Consider the following 25,501-nt stretch of genomic DNA (forward strand, 5'->3'; position numbering starts at 1 on the left):
TGGTTTAATCACACTGCAATATTTATGTTCCCACTGGTATCATTCCATTATATGGGGCTTTAATCTGTTTTCCTTGAGGGCGAGAGAGAAATGCCACAAGAAAATTGTTATCCATACAAGGAGTTCCCTCTCTCCCAAGCTTCTCTCCCACCACTACCTGTTGGTTTTAGGGTTTATTTTTATTAGAAGAACAGAAAGCCAGGTGCAGAGCACATTTCTTTGATTTTGGCAACCTCACACTGATTTTCACAGAAATAGTTTTCTCAGAACAGAAATGCTAATTGAGCACACAAATAAAAATACCTGCAATAAACCAACATAATGAACTTAAAATTATTACATGAACCCAGACTTCAGATGTATATTTAAAATAAAATATATGCCACCTTAATAAATATGACGAGCTGAAATCATATGTCTCCTCAAACAAGAAGACATAAGGTAAATTTGTTTGCAAACATATATAAAAAGAGAATTGCCAAGAAAACAAATATTTTCTCAGAATTATTTAGTGTGTACTCTGAAAGTAGTTCTACATGAAGTTGGCAGTGCAGATCCAACTGAAGAAATCACTCCTCAATCCCAAAAACCAACTGCAAACCAACTGTGTGAAAAACATAGAAGTTAATTACCCAGGAGAAAGAAATAACTCCTAGCTGGAGGGGCAGTAGCCAAATTTTAAACAATTTACATTGAAAGGGGCAGATCCAAGTAAGCCATAATATCTAGAGAACAAATGTATGTGTCTCAACTCTTTGCAAATGGAATCAGGAGCCTGAGAAGAGTGACAATGAAGTCCATAGGGAGTTGCTCATACCAAATCAATTGAAAATGAAAAATTCAGGCACATGCATGAACTCTACTCATCCAAAACCTAAATGCCTTTATCCAAAATTGCAGAATGGCAGATGAAGGTCTGATCTACCCAGGACAGCTAGGGAACTGTGAACCTATAGATATATAATTCCACCAAATTGGGACGTGTGTTAAACTAGCTGATTCTGCAGGTAGTATTTTCTAGACGAGTCTGTGCCAGCCTGCATCATCCTTTATGGTGTGGTTCACTTAGGTTCAACAAAGAGTTCAGAACTCCTGCCCAAAGAAGAAATTATAGCTGAAGCAGTTACACAAGTCAAACAGCAGTTGAGAACTGTTGGTTCTAGTTACAGCTTGCAAAATTGTACATGCATTTTATTTTTTAAAAAACAGCCTAGAACTATAGAATGGTTTAGGCTGGAAAAGATCTAAGATCATGAAATCAAACTATGAACTTTGTCAAGTTCACCACTAAATAATATCCCAAAGTGCCACATGTATAAGTCTTTCAAACAGCTTTGGGGCTGGTGACCCCACCACTGACAGTCTGTTCCAATGTTTGACAACCCTGTCCATGAAGAAACTTTTCCTAATACACAATCTAAACTTTCCCTGACACAATCTGAGGCCATTTCCTCTTGTCCTATTTCTTGTTATTTGGGAAAAGTGACCAGCCCCACCTTGCTATAGCCTTCTTTCAGGAAGTTGTAGAGAGCAAATGGGATTCCCCCCAAGTCTTTTTTATTCTCTCCAGGCTAAACACCCCCAGGTCCCTCAGCTGCAAAAAGACTTGTGCTCTAGACCCTTCCCTTGTTCCATTGCTCTTCTCTGGACACATTCCAGCACCTCAGTGTCCTTCTCACAATGAGAGGCCCAAAACTGGACCACGGGATTGGAAATGTAACCTCACCAATGCTGAGTACAGGGGGACAAACGCTGCCCTGGTCCTGCTGGCCACACTACTGCTGATACAGGCCAGGATGCCAGTGGCCTTCTTAGCCAACCCAATGCCAAATGAGCCAGAAATAAAGCTGCAAGCAAAATAAAAGAACTATGTATGATGTGTTTTTGATGTTACTACTACAGCTATGCATTAGATTTGCTCAAAGCATGCTTCCACTGTGGACTTCTCAGGTAACTTAAACACTTCCTCATCTCATTTGGAGGCCAGATACACACCTGCTGATATTAAGACAGGTATTAGCATCCAGTATAAACAGACATATAGATGCTACTGTAATTCTGCAAAAGTCTAGTCCCGAATGTCGAGATCTTCCTCACACATGGTATTTACAAAGGTAATAATTTCCCAAAGGAATATAAATTGAACAAATGTATTAAAGCAAAGCATGATATGAAGTCTTAACTCTACAAAAACTATGTTTCACTGACACATATATCCACACTCCTGGTACTTTGTGAAAGCTCTGATTAATTGCCAAACAAAATACTGATTGAGGCCTAAAAGCCCTTTCAGGTTATATCCATTGTATAGATGTTTCTACTGAAGCAGAGAAAAAATTTAATGTTTCCATATTTTACTTGTCCATGAATTTTCTGTGAGTTCAGAAGTCACACACACCCCATTTGTCATTCAACAGAAAACTCATTTTCTTGAGTCATAAAACCCAAAAAATTAAAAACTTAAAAGGGAAAAAGAAAATATTGGATGTAATGTATCACTCTTCAACCTGGGAAGCTTTTAATTTTTCTTTTATCAAAAATTCAAGATGCTGAATTAATTAGACTATTAACACATTAAAAGTAAGTGCTAAGTGTGAGTAGCTTCAATTTAATCACAGTTAAATCAGTTCTATTTTGCACAGACTTATGCTGTATTTTCAGCTAAGGAATTAGATAGTAATTAGAAATTACGCAGTAATTATGAACTAAATGTGATGATCCTCTCAATGCATTAGAAAGTACCTGACAGAGTATTGATTACACATTAGAAGTTCACTATATAAGCAGTTTAAAATTACATGGTCTGTATTGAAGATACTAAAGCAACAAATGCTCCAGTACAGGTGGATCTTGGTAACTCCCAATTACCATGCTTCGAGTTCCAGTGAGTTTTTTGTAGCTCCACATGTAAGAGAGGTCATTGAAATAAAATGAGATTGATCAGTGCAAAAAAAATGTAAAATAACAGACGATAATGGTTGAGGATCACTTTCCTGCTTATTCAATTATAACATAAAGCACTATTTTGTGAGACTTTTACTTTTAAGATATGATTCTTGACAAAAAAAAATTGAAGTATTTTTGAAAAATACCATTAAAAGGCTGTCAGGGGATGTCATAGACAAGAAATGTTTTGATGTTCTTAAAAACATTGAAGAATATTTGTTAAATAAATATCCTTAGAACTGTAATTCACAGAAAGCCTGTTGAAATAATATCATTAATCACAGTTGGGAATGACAAAAATATATTTTGCTTCTCACCAGTATGGTAATAACATTTTTTGGAGTGCAATCAATCTGTCTTCATCTGCTTAAAAAGGTGATTTACTGGCAGATGCCATTTTGAGAAAACCACAATATTTTTCACTAAACGTTGATGAATCAGAACATTCTGAATCCTCCTGTACTGAAGGTATATATATAAAAAAACCCAGAAAATGTAGCAAAACTAGTTTTTTCACTTAGATCTGTGTTGTCATGGTGGTCTTATTCCTTTGAAGTGTGTATCCTTAAAGCCACATCAGAATCTTTGTTTTTGAATTTCAGAAATTATAACTGATGGAATTCAAAGAAAACTTAGAAATAATGAAAATCTTGCAAAATATGCATAGGAATATGAAGAATAAGTGTCAAAACAAAGCATAAGAACAATGTGAAAACTGGATGTAGAATAGAGTTTATGTTACTAGTATACTAGCATGGCTTATTTTATCAATAATCTCATGACATTAGATGTTTTTTATGCAAATTTCAACCATGAATCAACTAATTCTCTGGGAATCTCCATTTTCCATTTAAAAGGAAAAAAGAAAAAGAAAAGCCAAAGCTATAAGCAATGAAACCCTGAGAAAAGTTGTCTGAGAATAGTCTGAAATCTCAAAGTTCACAGGAGAAATTAAGAGAACCTTGAATACACCACTTTGTAAACATTGAGGTTCAGGACGTCTCAGGTCTTTTGTTTGTAAATTTTTCTTAATCTGAAATATGATTTCTGAACACAGAGTTGGCAAAATGCAAAGTATTTTAGAACAAGATTGACTTTTGAAAGGACTTTTGTATCTTCCAGAGGAAGAAGCAAACAGTTGAAATGTTCTGCTCAAGAGATTTTTCTTTAGAGCATATTCAATCACATTAAAGGATAATTGCTGCTTCCTACTAGTAACTATGAAACACTTGGAGGAGCATCACTGCCTCTGGAGTACATGGGCAGTTTTGAAAATACTCAAACTCCAACAAAGGGGGACTTGTACCTCTAGGCACAATCTTTTGCTTTGCCATTTAACACTTAGATCCTGCTTCTTTCTTTAGAGTCTGTGCAATACTATTGCATTTTGTAAAATAGAGTTCTCCAAAGTATGTCAAGTATGTGACAAGAGAATGTTTTCCCCCAAGTGAAGTTCAGGTGCTGTAAAGCATGCAGAATAAATATGCTCTGTGGCTTCACACTTAGTTGAATGCTACAATACAACTGCAGGTATTTATTCTCTAAAATTTCATTTTCAAGGACTGGCTATATGGGTAGAGACTATCCAAAGTTTATGTTAGCTTTAAGTTATTGATAGTGTCAAGGCAATTTTATTGCAACCAAAAGAAACTTCAGTCTGCCCTACTTCTACTGTTTACCTCACAGAGACTGTAACAAGCCACAGATGAAATCACCATGCTGGACAGGTACCTTCCAAAGTGCAGTGGCACCCCACACTTCTCTCTTTGAGGCCTGTAAATCCTAATAATATTTTAGTTCATCTAACTCTATTTTATTTGCAAAACTGTTCTTGCTGAATATAATATAATATATGAAATTTTCATTTACCAGTCAGGTAAATCAGACAGGAGAATTTTGCTGTTCCTAAAAGTCTAACCCTTTCAATGCATAGGTTTCTGTTTCAGACATCATTCTGGCATAAATATACCCTAACAGCATATTCCAGGCTCTGATGGCTCCTTTTTTTGTCTTTTTTTTTTTTTTTTTCTTTTTCGTTTTTCTCTTCTAGCTGCTTTCATAAAATAACAAACTTATTGTATTTCAGTTGTCTTTACTCCAGATAATTCACAGATTTATAAAAGGCAGCTTAAAAAATAAGGTACATAAAAAGATAGGGTTTTGTGATGCAAAAGAAATACTTGTATTTGAGTCTATATAGAGTTTTCTTTCCCTCTTCACAAGATTTAAATGAGTTATATAAGAGCATTATATATTTACCTTACTCATTTAACTACAGAGGCATTATAGAGTATATAATAAGACTTGATAAGCACTATCACGACATTTTTAGTTTCTTATCTGAGATAGCAAATTTGTATAATAGTCCCTATGCTGGGAAGCTGGCTTGGAGACTGTCCTGTATTGCAGCAGTATTTCTCTTCCTCAGCTGCTGGAATATACTCATGTTCCCTTCTCTTGCTGCTCTGCCAGCCTTACGGCTCTGGCTAACAGTTTCAGCAGAAAGCTCCAGCCCTGTTTCAGAGCACTCTCTGGCCAGATGGTGAGGGTGCTCTCCCTGTCTCCACCAATAAAGACATGAGTGGTAGCATCACCATCAGATCTTTGCTCTTCTATGACTTAATGCTCTGCAGCAGGGCACTCAGGAACCCGAGGGAAAAGAAACATCTACTGAAAGTCAGGGCCGAAGTTCCAGAGAGGGCACAAATTCACAAATATGCCTTGTGCACCAAAAAGCCCCATGCTCACTAACAAGGCTCTTCAGAAGTTGATGGAAACCTCTCCTCTGGCTTTCACACAGACTGTCTCAGGAGGCTTGGATCTTCCTCCTGGCATCTATAACTTAGATTGCATTGATTTATTTTAAACCTGTGTCTTGTGACTCAGATGGGTGAACATGTTTTATGTACTTTTGATGATTAAAACTCCTAATTTATTTTTCATCAATGGTCTCCTTTTTTATAATTTACAAAAATCACCAATAGCAATGACACGTGCTTTATTAAACAAGCAATATACTCTTTTTTTTTAGTGACATTTCTGAGCTTCCATCTAATATATGGAAACCTTTCTGTATCTAAAGAATGTTGAGTTGGGAGTTCCAGCACTTCACACCACACACACTGCATGAAGAATCATTTTGGTTTGTTTTAAATTGGTCACCAGGTAACTAGAACATAAGGTAAGTTGACCTTAATTTTTTAATAATACTTTTTCCCACTCCCTCTTTTTTCCTCCCTTTTCTCTTGACTATAAGCTTGTTTACTGAGAGTGGTATTCACAGATGCTGAATTTGGGAAAGTGCTCCTTTCATCAGATGGATACTGACCCAGTGAGGTGGAAATAACTATAACATGGCTTCTTCCAGTTAACTTTAATCTGGACAAACTTCCAGTTTCTGACTTAATAAACTGCAAATCATACAAGTCTAGGAAGATGCACCACAGTTCTTAGCTCCTACAAGCTATGCAGAAAAGAAGAAAGAAGCACACTTCACTTACCTCATCTTCCACTTGTATCAACAAATATTGAAGAAAATAGCCCAGATCAGTCTCTATAATTTCCTTATAATTGGGAGCAAAACCTGCACCTGAGCTGCCTATTAGCTTCTGTGAGATATAAAGAGGAGGAAAGGACCCTATGTTTTCTGAAAACCCAGTGAAAGAGGAAAGAAACATAATATTTTTGTGGAAGAAAGAGACAGAGATATTCCCTGTCATCCACATATAAGTACTGAATAAGCTGAACAATTCCACATAGTAGGCCTTGCAAACAGCATCTATTTAATTCCTGGTAATACCAAAGCTTCAAAATTTTTATTTCTCAAAAAGTCATGACTTAATAAAATCAGTTAGTTTTGGACTATTACTTTTCATTTATTTCTGGGGGTTTAGCTCTTAAATGTCAAATACCATGACAGTGTATTTTTGTATAGGCACAAATTCACAGATCTCATGCAAATATGTTGAAAATACATTTTATTTTGCTTACAATACGATCAAAACTGAAGATATATTTAGATTTTGTTTATGTCTTGCCAAGCTATGTACATGGCTACACATGAGCTTTCCCTATTATTCATCTGAAATCACTGCAGAAAAGCCCAGTCAATAGAATTTATGGGCTACTTCAGGCTGAAATTTGGAAAAAAGCATGTATGCTATATTAATTAATCAATGATAGTAATTTTTGCAGTCTTGTTTTGTGCCAGATACTGAAATTAGATCTGTTAGGGGGAAATCTTCCAATTCATAGGGAGCCCTACTGAAACTGTTTAACTTCAGCCAACAGATTTCAGTCACAACCTTTCATCCCACAACTTCTGGAAAGCCACAACTGTCATCAGAAATAACTTGCATTTGTGAAATTCCATGTTACTGAGTGTTTCTCACTAAGTAAAACAAAGTCAGAGATGTACATGTATTTAAAAAGATCTAAAATGTAAATTTCATTTGTGTTTTCAAGTCAGCCTCTGAACAGGCATTTTTCAATCTTATACTTACTACAGAGTGAGTATAAGGTATAATATTCTGTAGTAATGCAAACAGAAAGTATGATATGGAGTCCTGCAGAGAACTATTAAAATGCCATGAATTTCACAAAACCACTCTTTTGAAAGCTTGTAAGGAATTAATTTTTTTCATCTATATGGCCAAAAATCAATAATAGAAACTTTAAAGTCAGTAACTTTTTAGATAATTGAAAATAAGTAGAGATAATATTTAAATATTTAAAAATTAATTTGGTAAAAGCAATATACATCATGCTGATTTCAGCTGATGACTGTGGTGTAAATGTATTTGCAGTATATAGAACTCATAGTACCAGTTATTAGAGACTGAGACTGGTGAGATCTGCACTACAAAGAAAACACATACTTAACTGTAGATACAAATTAGTTCAAATTTCTCTATAATAAAACCCATTAAGTGTGCAGCAATGACTTCAAACTTCACTGTTTTGCTCAGTATTATCGAACTTGAAATTCTTCTACAACATGGAGTTCTCTCGACCCTCAAATTAATTAGTTTGATCTCTACTTTTATTTTTAATCTTTTCTAAACCTTCTGGTAGCAGCAAATTGCTTGTGGAGAGCACAGAATTGAATAAAACAGCTGGAATAAACTAATGTGTTGGAGGGAGGAAAAAACCTTTGCAATTTATTAATGTATTCAAAAGACTGTTACAAACTTTACAATTTAATTATTGGAAGATTATAGAACTGCTTCACTGCTTCTGTACTGTGTTAAATAAACTGTACGTGCAAGGAGTAATAAATGAAATTGTTAATTTCAGTGCATCCTTAGGGAATAGTAAGAGGGGGAGTTTACATTATTTAGAGCTCCAAATGGATTTGAGTTTATATACAGTAATAAATCTTAACTACATTGTTAATTAACCCTGCCTCAAGCCTCTTTTGCCTTCGGAGTTGAAAGACACAGTGTCTGTTAGGGTAACTCACCATTCATGTGCTTAAAGATGCTTAGGACTGGGAGAATTTGCCGATAATAGGGCACCAAGGCCTCCCCCACCATTTCAGCTGACACCACCAGGTGCTGGATGATTTTCAGTGTGGTGCAGAGGATCTGTCGGTTACGAAGGTTCAGTGCATCTGTGATGCAAAAAGAACAACAGGCAGAAAGCAGAATTAATTTCTAAAATGTAGAGGGAGGGGGAGGAGTCCTCTAATGGACAAATTTAATTAAACTATACTCTGTTGGGAATTGTAAGTGGGCCTTTATTAGCCCAGCTTAGAAAGATCCCAAAGATGGATTGCCATCCTGATGTTATAAAACACTGCCTTGTCTGATTGTTATTTGTTCCCACAATTTGTGCTGACTCTTCAGTAACCCAAAGAATGCAGCTCATTATTCCCTCATCCTGCCTGTATAATACTGGTGTGGTCCAAACGAATGAAAAATAAATGTTCAGTAAGTACCACTTGGGGCCAATGGAACTATACAACTACAAGACAACCTGCAAAGGTTGACAACAGATGCATTCTAGTGCAACAATTGGCATTTGTATGTTTGTGCTCATTTATTTCATGATCATTTTATTCATTCAACTGACAATTCCTACTATTCTGAGAATCAGTACAATGAAGCAAATGTTTATAGAAAAAAAACCCCACAAACAAACCTTGTAGGCTTTTTTTCAAAATAAAAACATTCTAGGGGGAAAAAAGGGTTTTTTCTAGCCTACTTAGATGTTTCTCTTAGCTTTCAGTGTCATGCTTCTAATCTTATGACACTAAGACATTTCATAAAAACCTCTTGTTTTATCTCTTTTAATTTTACTAAAAGCAAGTACTCTGCATTCTCTCTTGTAATTAAAAATGAGTCATGATTGAAGTATGAATATTTTTTTTCCTTGCAAAATCCATCTATTTATAAAAGCATTTCTGAAATTATGCAGCTGGATAAATTTGTCAGCAGTTGTCAAATTTAGTATGGTCTTATATATCGGTCTAATACTCCAGTGTTCTGCCCAGTTACATAGACTTCTACATCATTACACTGGGACAGAACTGAAAAAGCTATTGGAACTTGACTAACTTGTCATATACATAAATAATAGCTAACTGAACTAATAGGGAAATTATCACTAACACTGGTAATTTCAGTACAATAGTTGTGTCATGCATACAAGCATAAATGAATATTTATATTCAATTCTATGAATTATTACAAATTAATATAATTAATTATTCATACACACACAATTAATTAAGAGATATAAAAATTAATCATTGACAGAAATCACTGCTTCTTAATTTTAAACAAATTGTACCCACTCCAAGGAATAGTACTTCAGGACTGTAGAAGCTGCCCCAGGCTATGAGAAACCTTATTTCTAGGCATGCAGAGTATGTCATGTAAGTGGAAATGGCTGTCCCAAGTATTCCTAGGCAGAACTTTTGTATGGATCCCATCTGATGTTGTAGACTTGTCTCTGTCCAAATGGAACAGCAGGTACCTGACCATTTCTCCTTGGATTATGGTGGCTCCATTCTGCTCCCCTTCCCAATCTCCAGTTCAGGGGTATTGAGGGTATTCTGAGAATAACTGGTATTACAGCTAAGGATGGAGGCCAAGAATGCATTAAGTACCTCGGCCTTTTCCTCATCCTTTGTCATTATACATTACACTCCTACAATCAGTCAAAGATTGGAGATGGATTCTCCTTAGTCCTCCTTTTGCTTCTAATATAGTTATAGAAACATTTTTTAAATTATATTTTAAGACAGTAGCCAGATAAAGTTTTAATTGGGCTTTGGGACTTCTAATTTTCTTCCTACATAACCTTATGACAACTTTCTAGTCTTCCTGAGTTGCTTGCCCCTTCTTCCAATGGTCATAAACTTTTTTACCCCCTGAATTCCAGAAAAGTTTCTCTGTTCAGTCAGGCCCATCTGCTGGCTCATCTTTCAGCACATGGGGACAATTTGCTCCTGAACCTTTAAGATTTTTTCCCTTGAAGAATATCCAGCCTTCCTGGACGCCACTGCTCTTCAGGACTGCTTCCCAAGGATCTCTGTCAAACATGCTCCTGAACAGGCCAAAGTCTGCTCTCTCTAAGTCCAAGGCAGCAGTTCTACTGACCTGTCTCCTTACTTCTCTGATAATTGCCAAGTCTATCATTACATAGACACTGTGGCCAAGATGGCCTTCAGCCACCACATTACCCACCTGGATCTTCATCCCCTGCCTCTACCGAAACATAAGACTGGAGGACTCTACTGGCACTGTCCCTCTGAGAGTGGCATGCTGTACCCAGGCTTATCTCTAGTAAGCCCTGTTTCATCCTTTTTCCCCTTCAAACCTAATTTAAGGCTCTTTCAATGAACCCTGCTAACTCCTGTGCAAAGATCCTTTCCCCCTTCTGATACAGGTACCAGTGGGCCTCATGTCATTTAAAACAATCTGTGATCAAAAAACTCCAAATCCTGCCAGTGACACCAGCCTCAGAGACAGATACTGTTCTGCTGGTCTTCCTATTTCTTTCCTCATCATCCTCTGCAACTGGAAGGGTAAAGGAGAGAACTACTTCACTCCTGATCCCTTAATCAGTTGTCCCATAGCCTTCATGTCTCGGTTGTCCTCAGAAATCTTGTTTAGACTTTATTACTGCATGCTTAAAAAGTAAATAATGGATAATATTCTGAGGGCTATCTGAGGAGAGGAAGCTTTCTCTTCACATCTTTAACCTCTGTGGATCCCAGGAAGGAATCAGACCTTCCCAAGAAGTGGGTCCAGTCTGCATATTGAGCCTTCTATTAGCTGCTGATGGGACCCTCCTACTCATATGACCAGTTGATTCTTTTTGTATGGAAGCAGTTTTGATGCAGGGCGCAGGTCAACGCAACCTTTGTGATATCTTCATGCTAGATAAACCATTATGCTTGTTGCTGTTTGGTACCACTTGCAGAGTCTTGTACCTATTGATACTAAAGATACTTTCAAATATCTGTTTATCTTTTAAAAATCTGGCAATTATTTTCTGTGTACAACCATCACTACAGACCATTCTCCTACATGAATAAAGGAAGAAAATATTAATGCAGTATATGAAAAAAGTACATTCCAATATACTGGAAAATATCAGTGGTATCCAGAGGTTAACAGAAGCTGAAGAAAGTACCAGTATCCTTACACTCATATGAAGCAGACCATTTAGGAATCTTGGTACACTACTGCTACGTAGCCCAAATGAAGGAAAGATGAATAATATCCAAAGTATTCAAATTTAGAAAACATTCTAGGCTGTTGTCTCTTGGCCTAGAAGTCTGCTGTAAGACATGTATCTTTACAATAACAGCAAAATGCACAACTGGCTTAAAGGCACCTTTCTGCTCCCTAAAGGGTTTTGAGAGGACTTTCCTCCCTCATTGGTCCATATTTCTCTTTCATTATTTTAGACTACTGTAACATTCTCTTAGGCAGCAAAACACTGCAACCCAATAAATTGATTCTGGTGCTTGGTAGTTTTGATGTCTTCTACTTTAATGGGTAAACTGGAAAATTTTGCTTCTGATTAGGATAGCCTTTTCCAAGAAATTCTCCAGCTTAAAACTGCTGAACTGAAGCATAAAACGAAGTATTTTTCATTCAAACAAACATTGTTTTGTATTGCTACAGCTTTTCCAAACAAATATTTTCCAAAGTACATCATAACTTTCTTAAATAAAATTTTACAATGATAGGAGCTTAATATCTGATTTAAAAGCTCAGTATCTGAGTTCTGTTTCTACCATTCAGAGCCAAAGTAAGAGATAATTATCAAATTTGAAAGCGTATTTAAAACAACAGTGCTTTTTATCAAAGCTTGCTAGCAATGAAACAATATAAGATAACAATTCATTGACTTCAGTCAATTTCAGATAAATTTTACTGGCAATTCATGTAAATCAATGTAAATTTGGTGTTTCTTTTGTTAATTTCCATTAAGAGCAGAAACTCTCCTTAAGATATACGCCACTTGTTTGCTTATCCAATTAGCTAGATGTTTGCATATACAGCAAAAGAAATAATTATTTTAGAGCATTCAAATCTTTTTCTTGAGTAACACTTCTAACATCTCAAAGAAAAGACCTAGATGTTATATAAGTTGATATTTTTTTATTTTTATGCGGCAGTTTGGAAAATCCTATGTCAGTCCGATATTGTTTATAATAGAAGCCACAGTTCTCACCTGATAGATGAGACTGATAGATTCCATAATCCAGGAAACATGACAGCATTTCTCCCAGTACACAGGGGATCTTTTTCATGACCCAATGTAGTTCCATAGAAGAGATCCAATCAGAACATTCCCTCCCAGATAGCATATTGATATCCTGAGCTTTAGAGAATCAAATCAGTTTCCCTAAGCTTCTGTCTCTTCTCTAAATACTAACTTTAAAATTTGATCTTTATATTAAAAGTTTTGTTGATAATTTAATTCTCTTCAACTTCTCTTTCAAATACACCTGTGAATCTATGCTTAGAAGTGCACCAACATTTTCCATTTTCTATTTAGGTCTCACAATCAAACATTAAATCAGTTTATTTTGCATTCACATCTCTCACTCAATTGGTAAATGAGGCAACAGTTTCAGAAAATTCTTTGCCTGAAGCAGAGCAAGATACATAGAGTAGGTATCCTGTGAGGTAACAAGCACTCAGGATAAAACTGCTTGACTGTTGTGATCTACTTAATCTTGCTGATTGAGGGCTTTCTTTAAATTCACAGAGTCAAGTTTAAAGGAGTCAGGTTTAAAGAAGTCCTAACATGAAGTGTTCTTAAAATGCAAGTTATTAAAGTGATACATACTTCTCTTAAAAAATTTTGTCGAAAATCTTCAAAGTCATAATACTTAACTACTTGTACTTATATTATAGTATTATGCTAAACTTACAGAACAGCAATGAAGGCTGTTACAAAACACAGTGTTTCAATCTAGAGTGAATAAAGACCAGAATAAGAACCTTGTGTTCTGTACTTTTTAGAAGTCTAGCAAAAGCCTGATCCAAATAACAATATAGATGTAAAAAAAAATTCTTTCTGTACAACTGAAAGAGTGAGTGAAATGATGGGAAGGAGAAATAGGGGATAAGGCATGAAAACCTTATGCCAATTTTGTCATCAAAGACATTTTTTTAGTAAAGCCAAAGTCTAAGGCAAAGAAAAGTCTAAGATCCATAATGAAACACTGATGCTTGCAAGAAAAATGATCTAGCAGAATATGGAAAAGAAAGTCAGAGGCTTTTTTCAGCTTTAATTGTGCTTCTGATTGTAGCATTTCACTAGATCAGCTCCTATAAAGCTGGAATTCTATTAACATTTGTGGGCCCAGCTTAATTATATAGTATAAAGAACACTTAGAAGAGAGTCCCAAAAACCTGCTCATTGACTATGCCAGTCTACAATTTTATCCATTCCTAGATGTTCATTCCTTCCTCTGCACTAAGGTACTAAAATCGCACCGAGTACCCACCATCCTGATGAAAACAGGTCTGTTATCAATGAAATGTGATGCCATTTAAAAAAAGGCCTGTGGAATCAAAGTAGTACTGGTATCTGTACTGCAAAACATAATACAGCATTCAAAATGTGCTCTAGATCATTGAAGAAGAAGAAATTGGACAAGAAAAACCTGATAATACAGTTTTCTTCGATTTTCAAAAGGTATTTGATAAAGTCCCTCACTGAACCGCCATGGCTTACACAGAAATAAACAGGATTAGAGATAGAAACTGAGGGCAACAATAAATGATTGCAGAGGATGAGTATCACTAGCAGGGCCTTGCAGGAACCTGTGCCTGAAGTTCATGTTTTTCACTAGATCCATAGGTGATTTGGAAGAGGTTTTACTGATGATAACGAAGATTTCCTATGATATCAAGTTATTCCAGATGCCAAAGGCAAGGACTGACTCTGAAGAACTGCAAATTGACTTTACAGTATAGAACAACTGAGTAATAGAATTGAAGATGAAATTCATTACTAATAAATGCTAAATACTAATATGTGTATAAATTCCAGAAAGAAAGGGTCTAACTCCAACTTTAAAAGTCAGAGATGTTAATTGCAGATTTCACTTTCCAAACATGGATGAGATTTATCTTTATTGAATAAGAAACACAGACAAGAATAAAGAGGAGCAATAGAGTATCTACTTCCTACACCATTTGAAAATATCTGAAATGACCAGTTTTGGGCAGAAGAATCTAACATGAACCTAATTGCAACTACTTGTACTGGTTGATGAAAACTGCAGGGGAAATGTTTTACTATTTGAAAGTTTAAGGTATCCTTGATAATTGTTTCATAGAAGTTATGTTTAACAGCATGGTAAAAGACCCAAAAAGGAAAACTCCACTTTTCCTTAGGATGGAGATAATTCTTTTTGGACTCAATCAGAAGAATTGGTCTGCTGACTGGAACTGTGTAGAAACAATACTTCCTTCTAAGTTACAAATGTAAAGATGTGAGCTTTTCTAGCTTTTAGGACTAAATTCATATCTGTTTTAGGATTCACAGCACAGAACAGAAAAGATTCTGGCAAGTGGGTGATCCAAGATACTTAAGTGTTTCATTTCACATTATTATCTTCATTAGCAAAGCTATATGAAAACCTTCCTATTGATCATTTCTACCCATTCACTCCAATGTCTATGCTATGGTGTACTGTTCCTTCATTTGTGGAGTGCATTTATAAACCAGACCATTGAAATTATCTGAATTTAAAAGTAATACTACTCTAAAGATATTAAAATATTTTAGATTTATTTTAGAGTTGGATTCTTTGGCCGTTTTTTTTCTTTTATTTTTCTTTTTTTTCCTTCATATCTATATGAGAGTATCACCAAGTTGTTCCACAAACAATTGCATTAGCAAAAGTCAGAGAATGGGAGCTGGAACAATTGGTGACTTGATGCGTGCAGGGGTTGAAAACTCCTACAACTACATTGTCAGCAAAACAAATGTGAATGGTAGCATGCTTGCTGCCTCTGAAAGGAGAGGAGGTGTTTCCACACATTGTGCAGCATGTCCCTGATGTTACTAACAGAAATAATAGACAAAGGTGTAGAAACTTCTGGGTCCCTCAGTGTTTATGTCTGCACGTGTGTCTCATGCAGAGAACATCAGGGAACCCTGAAGTCAGGAATCTGAGAGTGGCAGAAGCCTAATGAAAGCAAGCAAAAGGACTTATGGCTTTTTTGATCCATTCATTATGGGAAATGTTATATTAAAAGTAATAATGTTCCCCAAAAATGAGCACCAAAAGGAATTTTACATTCCTATAATGACCACAGAGAAAAACATAGAAGGCTAGATAGACTTCTCTGTTTCCTAAAAATAAGGGAACTCTGATGTAACCTACAGACATCTTTTCTTGCTACCCCAAGGTTCTGTGCCTGGGCTCTGTTCAGCTCTCTGCCACCAACGAAATCTGTGATGTGGGGCAAAATTAGCCTCCTTCTGCTTTTTTATCTGTCTGTAATATGAAAATAGCAATATGGCTCTTCCTGGCAAGGAAGACATTTGGCTCTGTATTGTGCATCAAAACTTTCATGATACTGCTGTGAAGTACCTTGCTATTTGCCATATATCTCAATTTATGTATCTTTGCTGAAGTGGAAATAACTCAGCCAATGGATTTGCCTATATCTTCTGTGAAAGGGAGCAAAAAGCCCTATACCTTAAGTAATCCCATTTTCTGATTTTGTGCTTTATTTATTTTTAGTTGGATTACTTACAAGTTTGACATATACAGGTAATTTGTTTCTTCTGAGTTTTACGTTATGGAATAACTATATTTATGAACTATTTTATAATGTTTTTCCAGTGCAAGATGCAATATACTCTGAATTTATATTTTGAGAAGTCAAAGTATATTTTGAACATTTTTCTCTCTGAGAAATTAATGCCTCCAACATGAGGGATTTTTTCTTCCTTTGAATTTCCAGTAAAAAAAGTTCCTTCCAGTGTGAGAAACATAAACAAGAAATTATTTTTCAACTAAAGATCATTCTTCTTTATTATTTTAATCATATTTCACGTATTTTAGAGGAGAATCCAGGCCTCTGTCTTTTTTTAGTCACTGCCTGTTTAACCAGGAAAAAAATGGAAAGGATTTGGGCTTACAATAACCCACAGATGTGTTAAATAATATTATTTTCATTTTAGTGATATAGTGTTCAAATGTGTGAACTTTAAGCAAGGATGGCTGGAAGAAAAAATTCTTAATTATGTTCTTAATTATATGATTTCTTATATCTTTCAAATAAAACACAGAATTCTAATATTTAATTTAAAATGTTTTTAGAGAACATTCAGGTCTTTAATAATATATTCCCTTGATGACCATGCAGAAGAGGAAACTGCTTTTACAAGCATTCTATCTGTAGAGTTGTTTTTCTGTCTTTCTTTTAGTCTTTCCCCCTCGATCATATATATTACTTTGCCTAAAAACCAATTGATTCACTCTTTCACAGTAGAAATATGGTAGTGGTCTAGAAGATGACTGGTTAATCAGAAATAACTCACCCAGTGGGACACTTTAGAGACAGTAATCTGTGTGAAACATAGCTGTGTTTATTGTGGATGCTGCTGAGTCACAGAAATGTATAGCTGTGACTACACTGCTGTATTACACAGTCACAGCAAATTTAAAAACACTTAAAAGTACATATTTTCAGATTTCTGGAGTTGGTGATGTCTTCTTTTACTATTAATACAGCTTTAAGTAGGAAGAAGCCTTTATCATTGATAACACTTAAGACTCTTCACATAATAAAGCTGATAGAGAAGCATTTTTAAAGTAAAAAAAATAAGCACTTTAGAATAAAATTAAGCATAAACAACAACTAATTTTAGCTAGCACATTCTTGAATATGTTCCAGCACATAAATTATGACTTAAGACTACATATCAAACCCATACAAATACCCTTACCTAGAAGTCTCTTTCTAATTCTAAATGCTGTGTAACAGCTAAAGCTTTCAGGTAATTACATCTAAGCCAGATTCTGGTCTCAGAAAGACTATAAAGCCCCAATTGAGGAGGTGCTGTCACAAACTTGCAGTCTTTTCTGAAGAAATTATTTCAGCTTTCAAAAAAAATGATACTATTGTATATATATTTGGGTGATGTTGGAAATACAGTTCTAAAGAAATTATATAATTCCTCTCTTTATGTGTTTCCCTTTAAGAGCCAAAAATGGTAACATTATTTTCATAACTTTTCTCAAGTGTCACAGAGTAAACATTTTCAATATTATATATTCCTTTTGAAATTTTCGAAACTACAGTAAGATAGAGGTAGTGATATCTCTAATCAATCTTTTCAAATTGAGTAAAAATGGAATAAAAAACTGTACAATTCTGGCCATTCCCACACTACTATTTCAGTATTATCAGGCTCCAAACTATATTCACTTCCCTTTTTACAAAATTGTATTTAAAGCTTTGTCCTTGGACAGGACAAAGAATAGCAATAATACCATTAATGATTAATAATAAAAGAGAAGCCAAGTTCAACAAACATGAGCATCTATTCATATTGGTGTAACAGATTTAAGAACTACCACAACTAACTAGAGAAGAACAATGGTTCACAATAATATCTCTTCAAGGTACTGACCTAAAGAAATAGGAAAGAGCAAAACAATATATCTGAAAGACTAGGTGGCTCAAGAAGATAAATTTTAGTGGTAGTGTTCTTGAAGTTTAGTGGTATCATGTTTGTGTTAAAATAATTTATTGCTTTTTACAAAAATTTTCTACATAAAAACTATGTTTGACTATATAAAATCTTCAAAAGTAATATTTTTAAAATGACATCTGTTGATTTTTCCTGTCATTTTAGATGAACTGGTCTATACAGTAGAGGACTTACATAGTAAATACAGAAAATCAGCTCAGAAAATGTCACTTCACATTTTCAAAGACCAAGAGGCACCCTGTAATAAGAAAAACACTAACCAGAGAGTCTATTCTTCAGAAATACTGAACATGTCAGGTGATTGTAGGGATAAGCTTTCTGGCCTTGTATCTTAAAATTTACTCACATTTGCAATAATCTTCATGTGATGTTCAGGCTGTCATGTCAATTAGGAACTTTTCAAAAATTTACATAATATAAATACAATGTATGGATTTTTCTCCACATGTTCACCTACTTTTTATTGGGATAATGAGCTGAGGAACAACAGGAAGAATCTTGTTTCCACCATGCTCCAGCATGTCATGGCATCCTTGACGAGCAAAAAACTCATATGGAAATTCTGTTTCACAAAGCCCATCAAAGAATAAAGGCAGAAAGTAATGATAGTCCAGATCCTCAATCTCTACCTGAAAATACAAAATAAATAAACAGATAAATGCAATTTTTCAGTACTAATACAGTGTGATCAGGCCAACAGATAATACATGCCACCTACACAGACATATTTAGTAAATAAAAATTCATTATTTATCATTGCAGAATATATTGAATCCTAAATATGGTTTATGACAAGATATTAAAATACAGAAATATTAGTTCTAAAGAAAGAAATTAAAAAATAAAAATTAATGTACTCCCATATATTTTCACTTTTTGATAAGTCAGTATCAGGTTCTTATATTCTTGCTTACACACTTCACAAGTTACCAATAGGAATCAAACCAGTAGTTTTAAGGACAAAACTCTGCCTCTTTCAAAAAACGTGATATTACATCTTCACTTGGACACTCCACAAATAAGAGAAAGAATCCTGTAAGCAACAAATATCCAGAACTGCACAAATATCAGTATTTGTATATAATTCCCTAATTTGTTGAATATTGACATAGTTTATTTCCTATTAATTTCAAGAGCGGAATTATAAAAAAAATTCCATGGCTCTCTACTGTGAAGAAAAGGTAGAGAAATTATGTACCTATTTTTAGTAGGAATTTCCTTCCAATCCTAAAATACCAAGTAATCTTAAGAAACTGTGGAGGGATTTTGCACTCTAGTTTTCTTCCCTTTTCCTTCTTTTAGCCATTAGGAATCTACCACAGACACTCAGGCTAGCCAGGGAGAATCAGAAGTTTGTTTATGGCCTGTCAAAGCTCTGAATACAGCTGAGAGATGACTCAACAGCAATGCATTTTCTCTGAAAAGAATATGATTCTCCAAATCACTTGGAGACCAATCCATCTCTTTAAGAATGCACTTCCATCTTTAAAACACTGCTTAGCTGCTCCCCTATTTTTCCAGTGAGATTTACTAGTATCCCAGTAAGATTCTTCACACCTAGCAAGCTTTGTCACATTGACCAAACTGAAGCTCCAAATATCCTAAACAGAATTTGTCAGGTTAAACAAAAAAAAAAAGCAAACAAACCAAAACCCACCCATTGATTTCAGAACAGAAATCACAGTCTCACTTGAACTGTGGAAGTCTGAACTTTACAACTCATGGGTAAATCCAACAGTCAGGAAGTAGCACATTCTCTGTTTGAGGCCACAGTTCATTTTTCTCCTTGCTTCAGAGTCTGAATAGATCTGAATCCTTGAACACCTTAGCTACTGAATTCAATCTTTCATGTTGAAAGAGATCAATCCACGTAAATCAAAATTAACTGGGACCAATACTTGAAAGCAAGTATTATGCATTTGCTGTGTCTCAGTATTGGCAGACACAGTGCCAATGACATACTAACATAGCTTTACACACACTGATTGTTAATCTCTTACACGAGATTAACAGGGCAATTGCATAATACCAATTCACCAATGTGAATGAAATCAAGTCCCAGTAGTGGATCATGCAGAAGAAACAAAGGGAACACACATTTCCTGTTTCCTCAAAATCATATATTGTTTGCTTCTCTGTTATTTTTTTTCTCTTTGGCTTTTTACTTTACAAGAAAAAATCAAAGGCCTTTATCAGATGCTTTTATAGTCAGTATGAACCCAGGAAAATGGCCTCAAGTTGCTCCAGGGAATGTTTAGATTAGATATTAGAAAAAATTTCTTCACAGAAAAGGTTGTAAAGAAGTGGAATGGGCTTTCCAAGGAAGTGGTGGAGTTGCCAACCATGGAAGTGTTCAAAACATGTGGACATGAGGACATGGTTTAGTGGTGAACATGGTGGTGGTGGTGCTGGGTTGTCATTTGGACTTTATGGTCTTTTCTAACCTTAATGATTCTATGATTATATAATTCTATTAATATCCCAGGATCAATTTGTGAGATATTTTGAAAATAGCAAAATAATTAAGTAACAAAAATAAATTAAATATTATTATTATTAATAAATAAAATAACAAGAATTAAAATACATTTAAATTCCTAAATTGATGGGTTTGTATTTCTCGAGGACATTCAGCATGCTACTAGCAATACTCATTAGATGATAAAATAAGTCTACTCCAAAAATCACAAGCAAGTTGTATCAGGTAAAAAGGGATCAGGAGGTCAAAAAATCATCAACAAAAAAGCAGGACCAAGAAGAAGCAATTTTTACATATTCCCTGTCAACAGGGCAATAAAACTTTCTTTAATATTTCTTTTTTATGTTTAATTTAATGTATAATTTTTGTTATTGAATGTTTTAGTTTCAGAAAGTCAAAACCAAAACCTGTTACAGCAACTTGTATCTGGCAAAAGCTTCAGATGTTAAAGAGATACAATTGATAATATGTCGTTTGTTTTTTTTTTTTAATGGGAGGTGTTTCACTAGGCAAAACACCTTACCACACAGTCTTATTGAGATAGAATTCAGAATGTATTCTTTATATGCATATTTGACAACTCCTTCAAAATCACAAAGTATTTCCACAGTGAAAAAAATCCTTGATACACATCCACATTAGGGCACTTAATCAGAATTTGCATCTATTTTGCTCCAAACACACGTCTCATTTCTTTTCTCCCACTCTTCATTAATACCTTCCTTAACTGTAATTGCCAGTTATATTTCTTCACAAAGATTTGGTATTTCTGATACTTTATGCTTTTTTTTCAGTGTTTTTTGTGCTTGAAATAGGCTTTTTCTGATTTAGATATGAAAAAAGCTTCTGTATTCAGGAACTTGTCAATGTTTTTCAGCAATAATAACTGGTCAATAAAAGATATTATGCTTATCTATCAACTCTGCACTATGGTTGCACATTACATATATAGAGGAATGATATATCAACTTTAAGGTAAATATGATTTCAGGATTTAAAAACAACTCCAATTTCTACACACAGCACAAAAGATTTATTAAGAGAAATCTTTTACAAAATAGACATATGACAAGTTGCAGATTATAAAGTATTTGTGTATACTCCTCAATTAGTTCCAAATCTCTAAGTGATTAGCAACTAGCATGGCTCTAAAAACGATTTTGATCTCTAACTTATTTATTGAAGTGTCAGCTGTCCAAGCACACAGAAAATTTTTTCTTAGCTTTTTTTTTGCTCTATAATAACTCCCACAATATGGAAGCCAGAAATATTTTGTCTTACTTTCTGTGGCGTGAAACCCTTTCATTCTGTGTTTACTATTTAGCTTTTAAAAGTGGCTATTATACAGCCTTCCAGAGAAAAATGTGATTTTTCTGTTTACGCCTACAAAATCCTTTTGTTTTTTATATACACTCACAAAAAATGCTGATTAATGCTCAAATTCTTGGCAAAACTTGTCCTCATCTGACAATAATGCTGTAGCTATGAATTTTAAGAAGAAATTTCACAACAATTATTATGAACTTCTGCACTAGTGGTTTGTAAATTTCGCAGACATAGCCTCTGAATTTTCAGTAAATAGGCCCTTATAAAAATTAATATATAATGTATGATTGAATAACAAAAGCAACCATAGAATGAGTAAAATCTTCTGTTTCATAAAACTTCCAGGCTCCTTATATGTTCTAAAAGCTCCGTAGGTGAAAAACAATACACAGTTAATTACTGTTGTTTTATTGTTACAAAAACCAAATGTACTAGATGAGATGAAACTAATCACAGTACCACAGTCAATTTGTCCAGGAGAGAATCTGTTCCTATGAAGCAGCCCATAGTGAGTAACAAGTCTGCTGAGACAAAGAAAAATCAGATAAAGATCCTAGATTGTCAATAGAAAAATAAGATTTTTTGCTAACTTGCCTGAGAGATGAAGAAAGCAAACTATTTGAGAGCACTTAAGGTATAGAAGAACTCTAACAATAATGCTATCATTGGTCTTCCTTAAACAATTTTATTTAAAATAATCTAGCAAACTATAAGACAAACCAGAGTTTTAGAAAGTAGTGTCTAAGCCACATAATTCAATTTTCCATCTCATTTCACACAACTGATTACATAAGACCGTGTCTTTGATCTGATTATCCAAAAACTGGATTTGATCTTCCAGAAACATTATATCTAATTGTGTATGTACTCTTTTAATGTCTTTGTCTAAAGCATTAAAATTAAGTAAAGAAACTCCGGAATTGTTAGGTTGATAAGGACAAACAGGAGTTTTTATAAGGCTTGTAAAGATTTTGTAATGATTCTTTGGTGATATAGTAGTTTATCTTAAGATTTACTTTCATCTTTGTTTTTTAGATTAATGCAAAGCGAAAAACAGAAACATTTTATAGCAGTCTCAGTTTTAAACTTCCTTTCCACTTCCTCTCCCAAGATGTTTTTCAACTTTTCTTTTTTTCTTCCAGCATCTTGTACAAAAAGTCAAGATGAAGTCTGTGCATTTTACAGCTTTTGATTTCTTGCTTTTAATATATTTGATGCATAATGGCATGTTACTTTTAATCTTCACTATGGAGTGAGGGATACTCACTAGTATTTCCCAGACTTGCCTAGATAGATTTTTCAATATGGTAATTTTGCTTATGGTTCAAAACACAATTCTGCTGTTGCATTTAGTCCCTACAAGTTTTCTAGCAAGAAAATATTCTCTTTTTAGTCTGCTATATTTCACTTTCCAGTAGGGTCACACTACAAAAATTTTCCATAGAAAGAGGTTAAGTCTAAGTTACTGCCTGTGTCTTATCAAAACAACAACAAAAAACAGTTGAGCCTGTATTTTCTATTCTGCAATGAAATGCTAAAATACTTACCTTAAAACAAGTGAAAGGTTATGAGACCTGAAGAGAAACAGATAATGGCAAGGGACCTAATAGAAATCATGCAACTCAATCAAACTGTATTTAGAGCCTCTTTAACAAATTCTGTAGATTTTAACTTCCTACAAGAAGTTAAATAACAGAAAAAAATATTTGCCTCCTACAGATAAATTAAGAGAAGCAATAATAAGAAATGTCATTGGAGTGTTACTATATTGGCTATCTGAATTTAGCTTTGAAATAACTCCTCATGTAAAAATAAAACCCAAAACTTAAAACGATAAAAATTCAGAAATGCTTATTCATAATAATTTTGAACTTCCTGGATTTTCTTCTGCTTCCATGTTAGTTACAAAAGTAACAGTTACTTGGAAAGACAAACACCCTCACTCCTAATGTCCTCCCCTACCTCCTTCTTCTCTCCACTTTATGTACTGAGCATGATGCCACATGGCCTAGAATATCCCTTGGGTCAGTTTGGATCACCTGTCCTGGCTGTGTCCCTACCCAACCTTTCATTCACTTCCCACTTCCTCATCAGTGTGGCCATAGGAAAAGCAGAGAAGGCCTTGGCTCTGTGTAAGCCCTGCTCAGCAATAATAAAAACCTCTCAATATTATCAACCCTGCACTCAGCACAAATCCAAAATACAGCTCCATACCAGCCACTGTGAAGTTAATTCACTCTACTCCAGCTGAAACCATCATGATATGATAACCAAAACATTTTCTTTTCAGTTGCCACAGCTGAAGGTGACAATCTGATCTTACTGGGGTTATTGAGGTGAGGAGAATTAACAGTTAACATGAGGGTCATATCTTTCCCTAATAACTAGAGGATCCATGACTGGCTCAGGAATGGAGGCAATGAGAAGGAAGATACAAATTTGTGTAAAATCTTTTCCAGCTAGAGAGAGAGAAAAACACCAGCCTGAAATCTCTTCCTATGAATACAACTTAAGAATTGACTTTTATTAAAGAAATGTGAGTCTCTAAGCCATGCCATCTAGAAGATAATCTAGCACATTTTTGTGAGGAGCAGATTTTAATCCTGCATTTTCATAAATCTTTTTAATTGTACTGCCTGGATTTAAATTTTTAAAATATACACCTCTCTGATAATACAGAGTAGGTAAGTCTTGCCAAATATAGAGGAGGGTTAGTGTATCACCCAGGAAAAGACAGGATGACAATAAATCCTTGGATTATGGGATACAGGCCTTAAAGTATGATATGCAATATTGAAGTGACAGATTAACAGCAAGGACTTCTGCTACAGTATAGGAGTTCATCAGTGTGACACAGAAATAGTGTGACAGGAAATAGAATTGAGACAGTTAATTAATCATTATAAGTTACCAATATGTTGCAGCTATGAAAAGGCTAAATATTATTTAAAATGCATGAGATATTTCTAGCACAGATAGGAAAGCATTAAGGCTACTACAACAAGGCAGTCGTCAGACCTTACCTGCCACTATCATCAATTTACCCTAATATAAAATATATAGAATTTACTCTCATTGATTTCACATTGGAAATGACAGGGACAAACTGATATATAGGAATACACCAAACTGAAAAGGAAATAAAGGGCTAGCTTGTTTTTTTTTTATTTGAATTCTGATCACATTAGATTATCTGAGTCAACTGATTTCTAAAAATGTATGTAAGACATACTATTCTTTCAAAACAGCAAATAGTTGTAGACTATGTTTCAATGACTCCTTTCCTCTAATTGATGGGAAGTATTATAAATAGAAGACGAAGCGCCCTGAGAAAAGGGCTCTGTAAACATGACTCTGACAAATGTGGAACGTACCTGAGAATTGTTCGCGTGAAGCAAACAATGGACCGCACAATAACCTCAGTGGCAGATAGAAATATTTCTGCTCCTTCAGAATGTATGCTTATCTAGTTACATCCTCCCTGCTCTTCAAAGGCTTGCTGACACATTTTCAGACACTCACTTGTTCTCCTTTGTCTTT

The 25,501-nt window shown here is 34.8% G+C and overlaps 1 protein-coding gene across 4 annotated transcripts in view; it reads right to left on the reverse strand.

The window, feature by feature from the left end:
- Window positions 1-25,501, reverse strand: part of PACRG (parkin coregulated) — a 202,293-nt gene that overhangs the window by 81,355 nt on the left and 95,437 nt on the right. For all 4 annotated transcript variants that reach the window (XM_056488205.1, XM_056488206.1, XM_056488203.1 and 1 more), the window contains exons 4-5: window positions 18,614-18,785; window positions 8,408-8,557 (exon numbers count right to left, since the gene is read on the reverse strand). In XM_056488205.1, coding sequence (XP_056344180.1) covers window positions 8,408-8,557; window positions 18,614-18,785 — 322 coding nt within the window. The remainder of the gene's footprint in view (window positions 1-8,407; window positions 8,558-18,613; window positions 18,786-25,501) is intronic.

This window comes from Oenanthe melanoleuca, chromosome 3 (genome assembly GCF_029582105.1).
Source record: "Oenanthe melanoleuca isolate GR-GAL-2019-014 chromosome 3, OMel1.0, whole genome shotgun sequence".
Lineage (NCBI taxonomy): Eukaryota > Metazoa > Chordata > Aves > Passeriformes > Muscicapidae > Oenanthe > Oenanthe melanoleuca.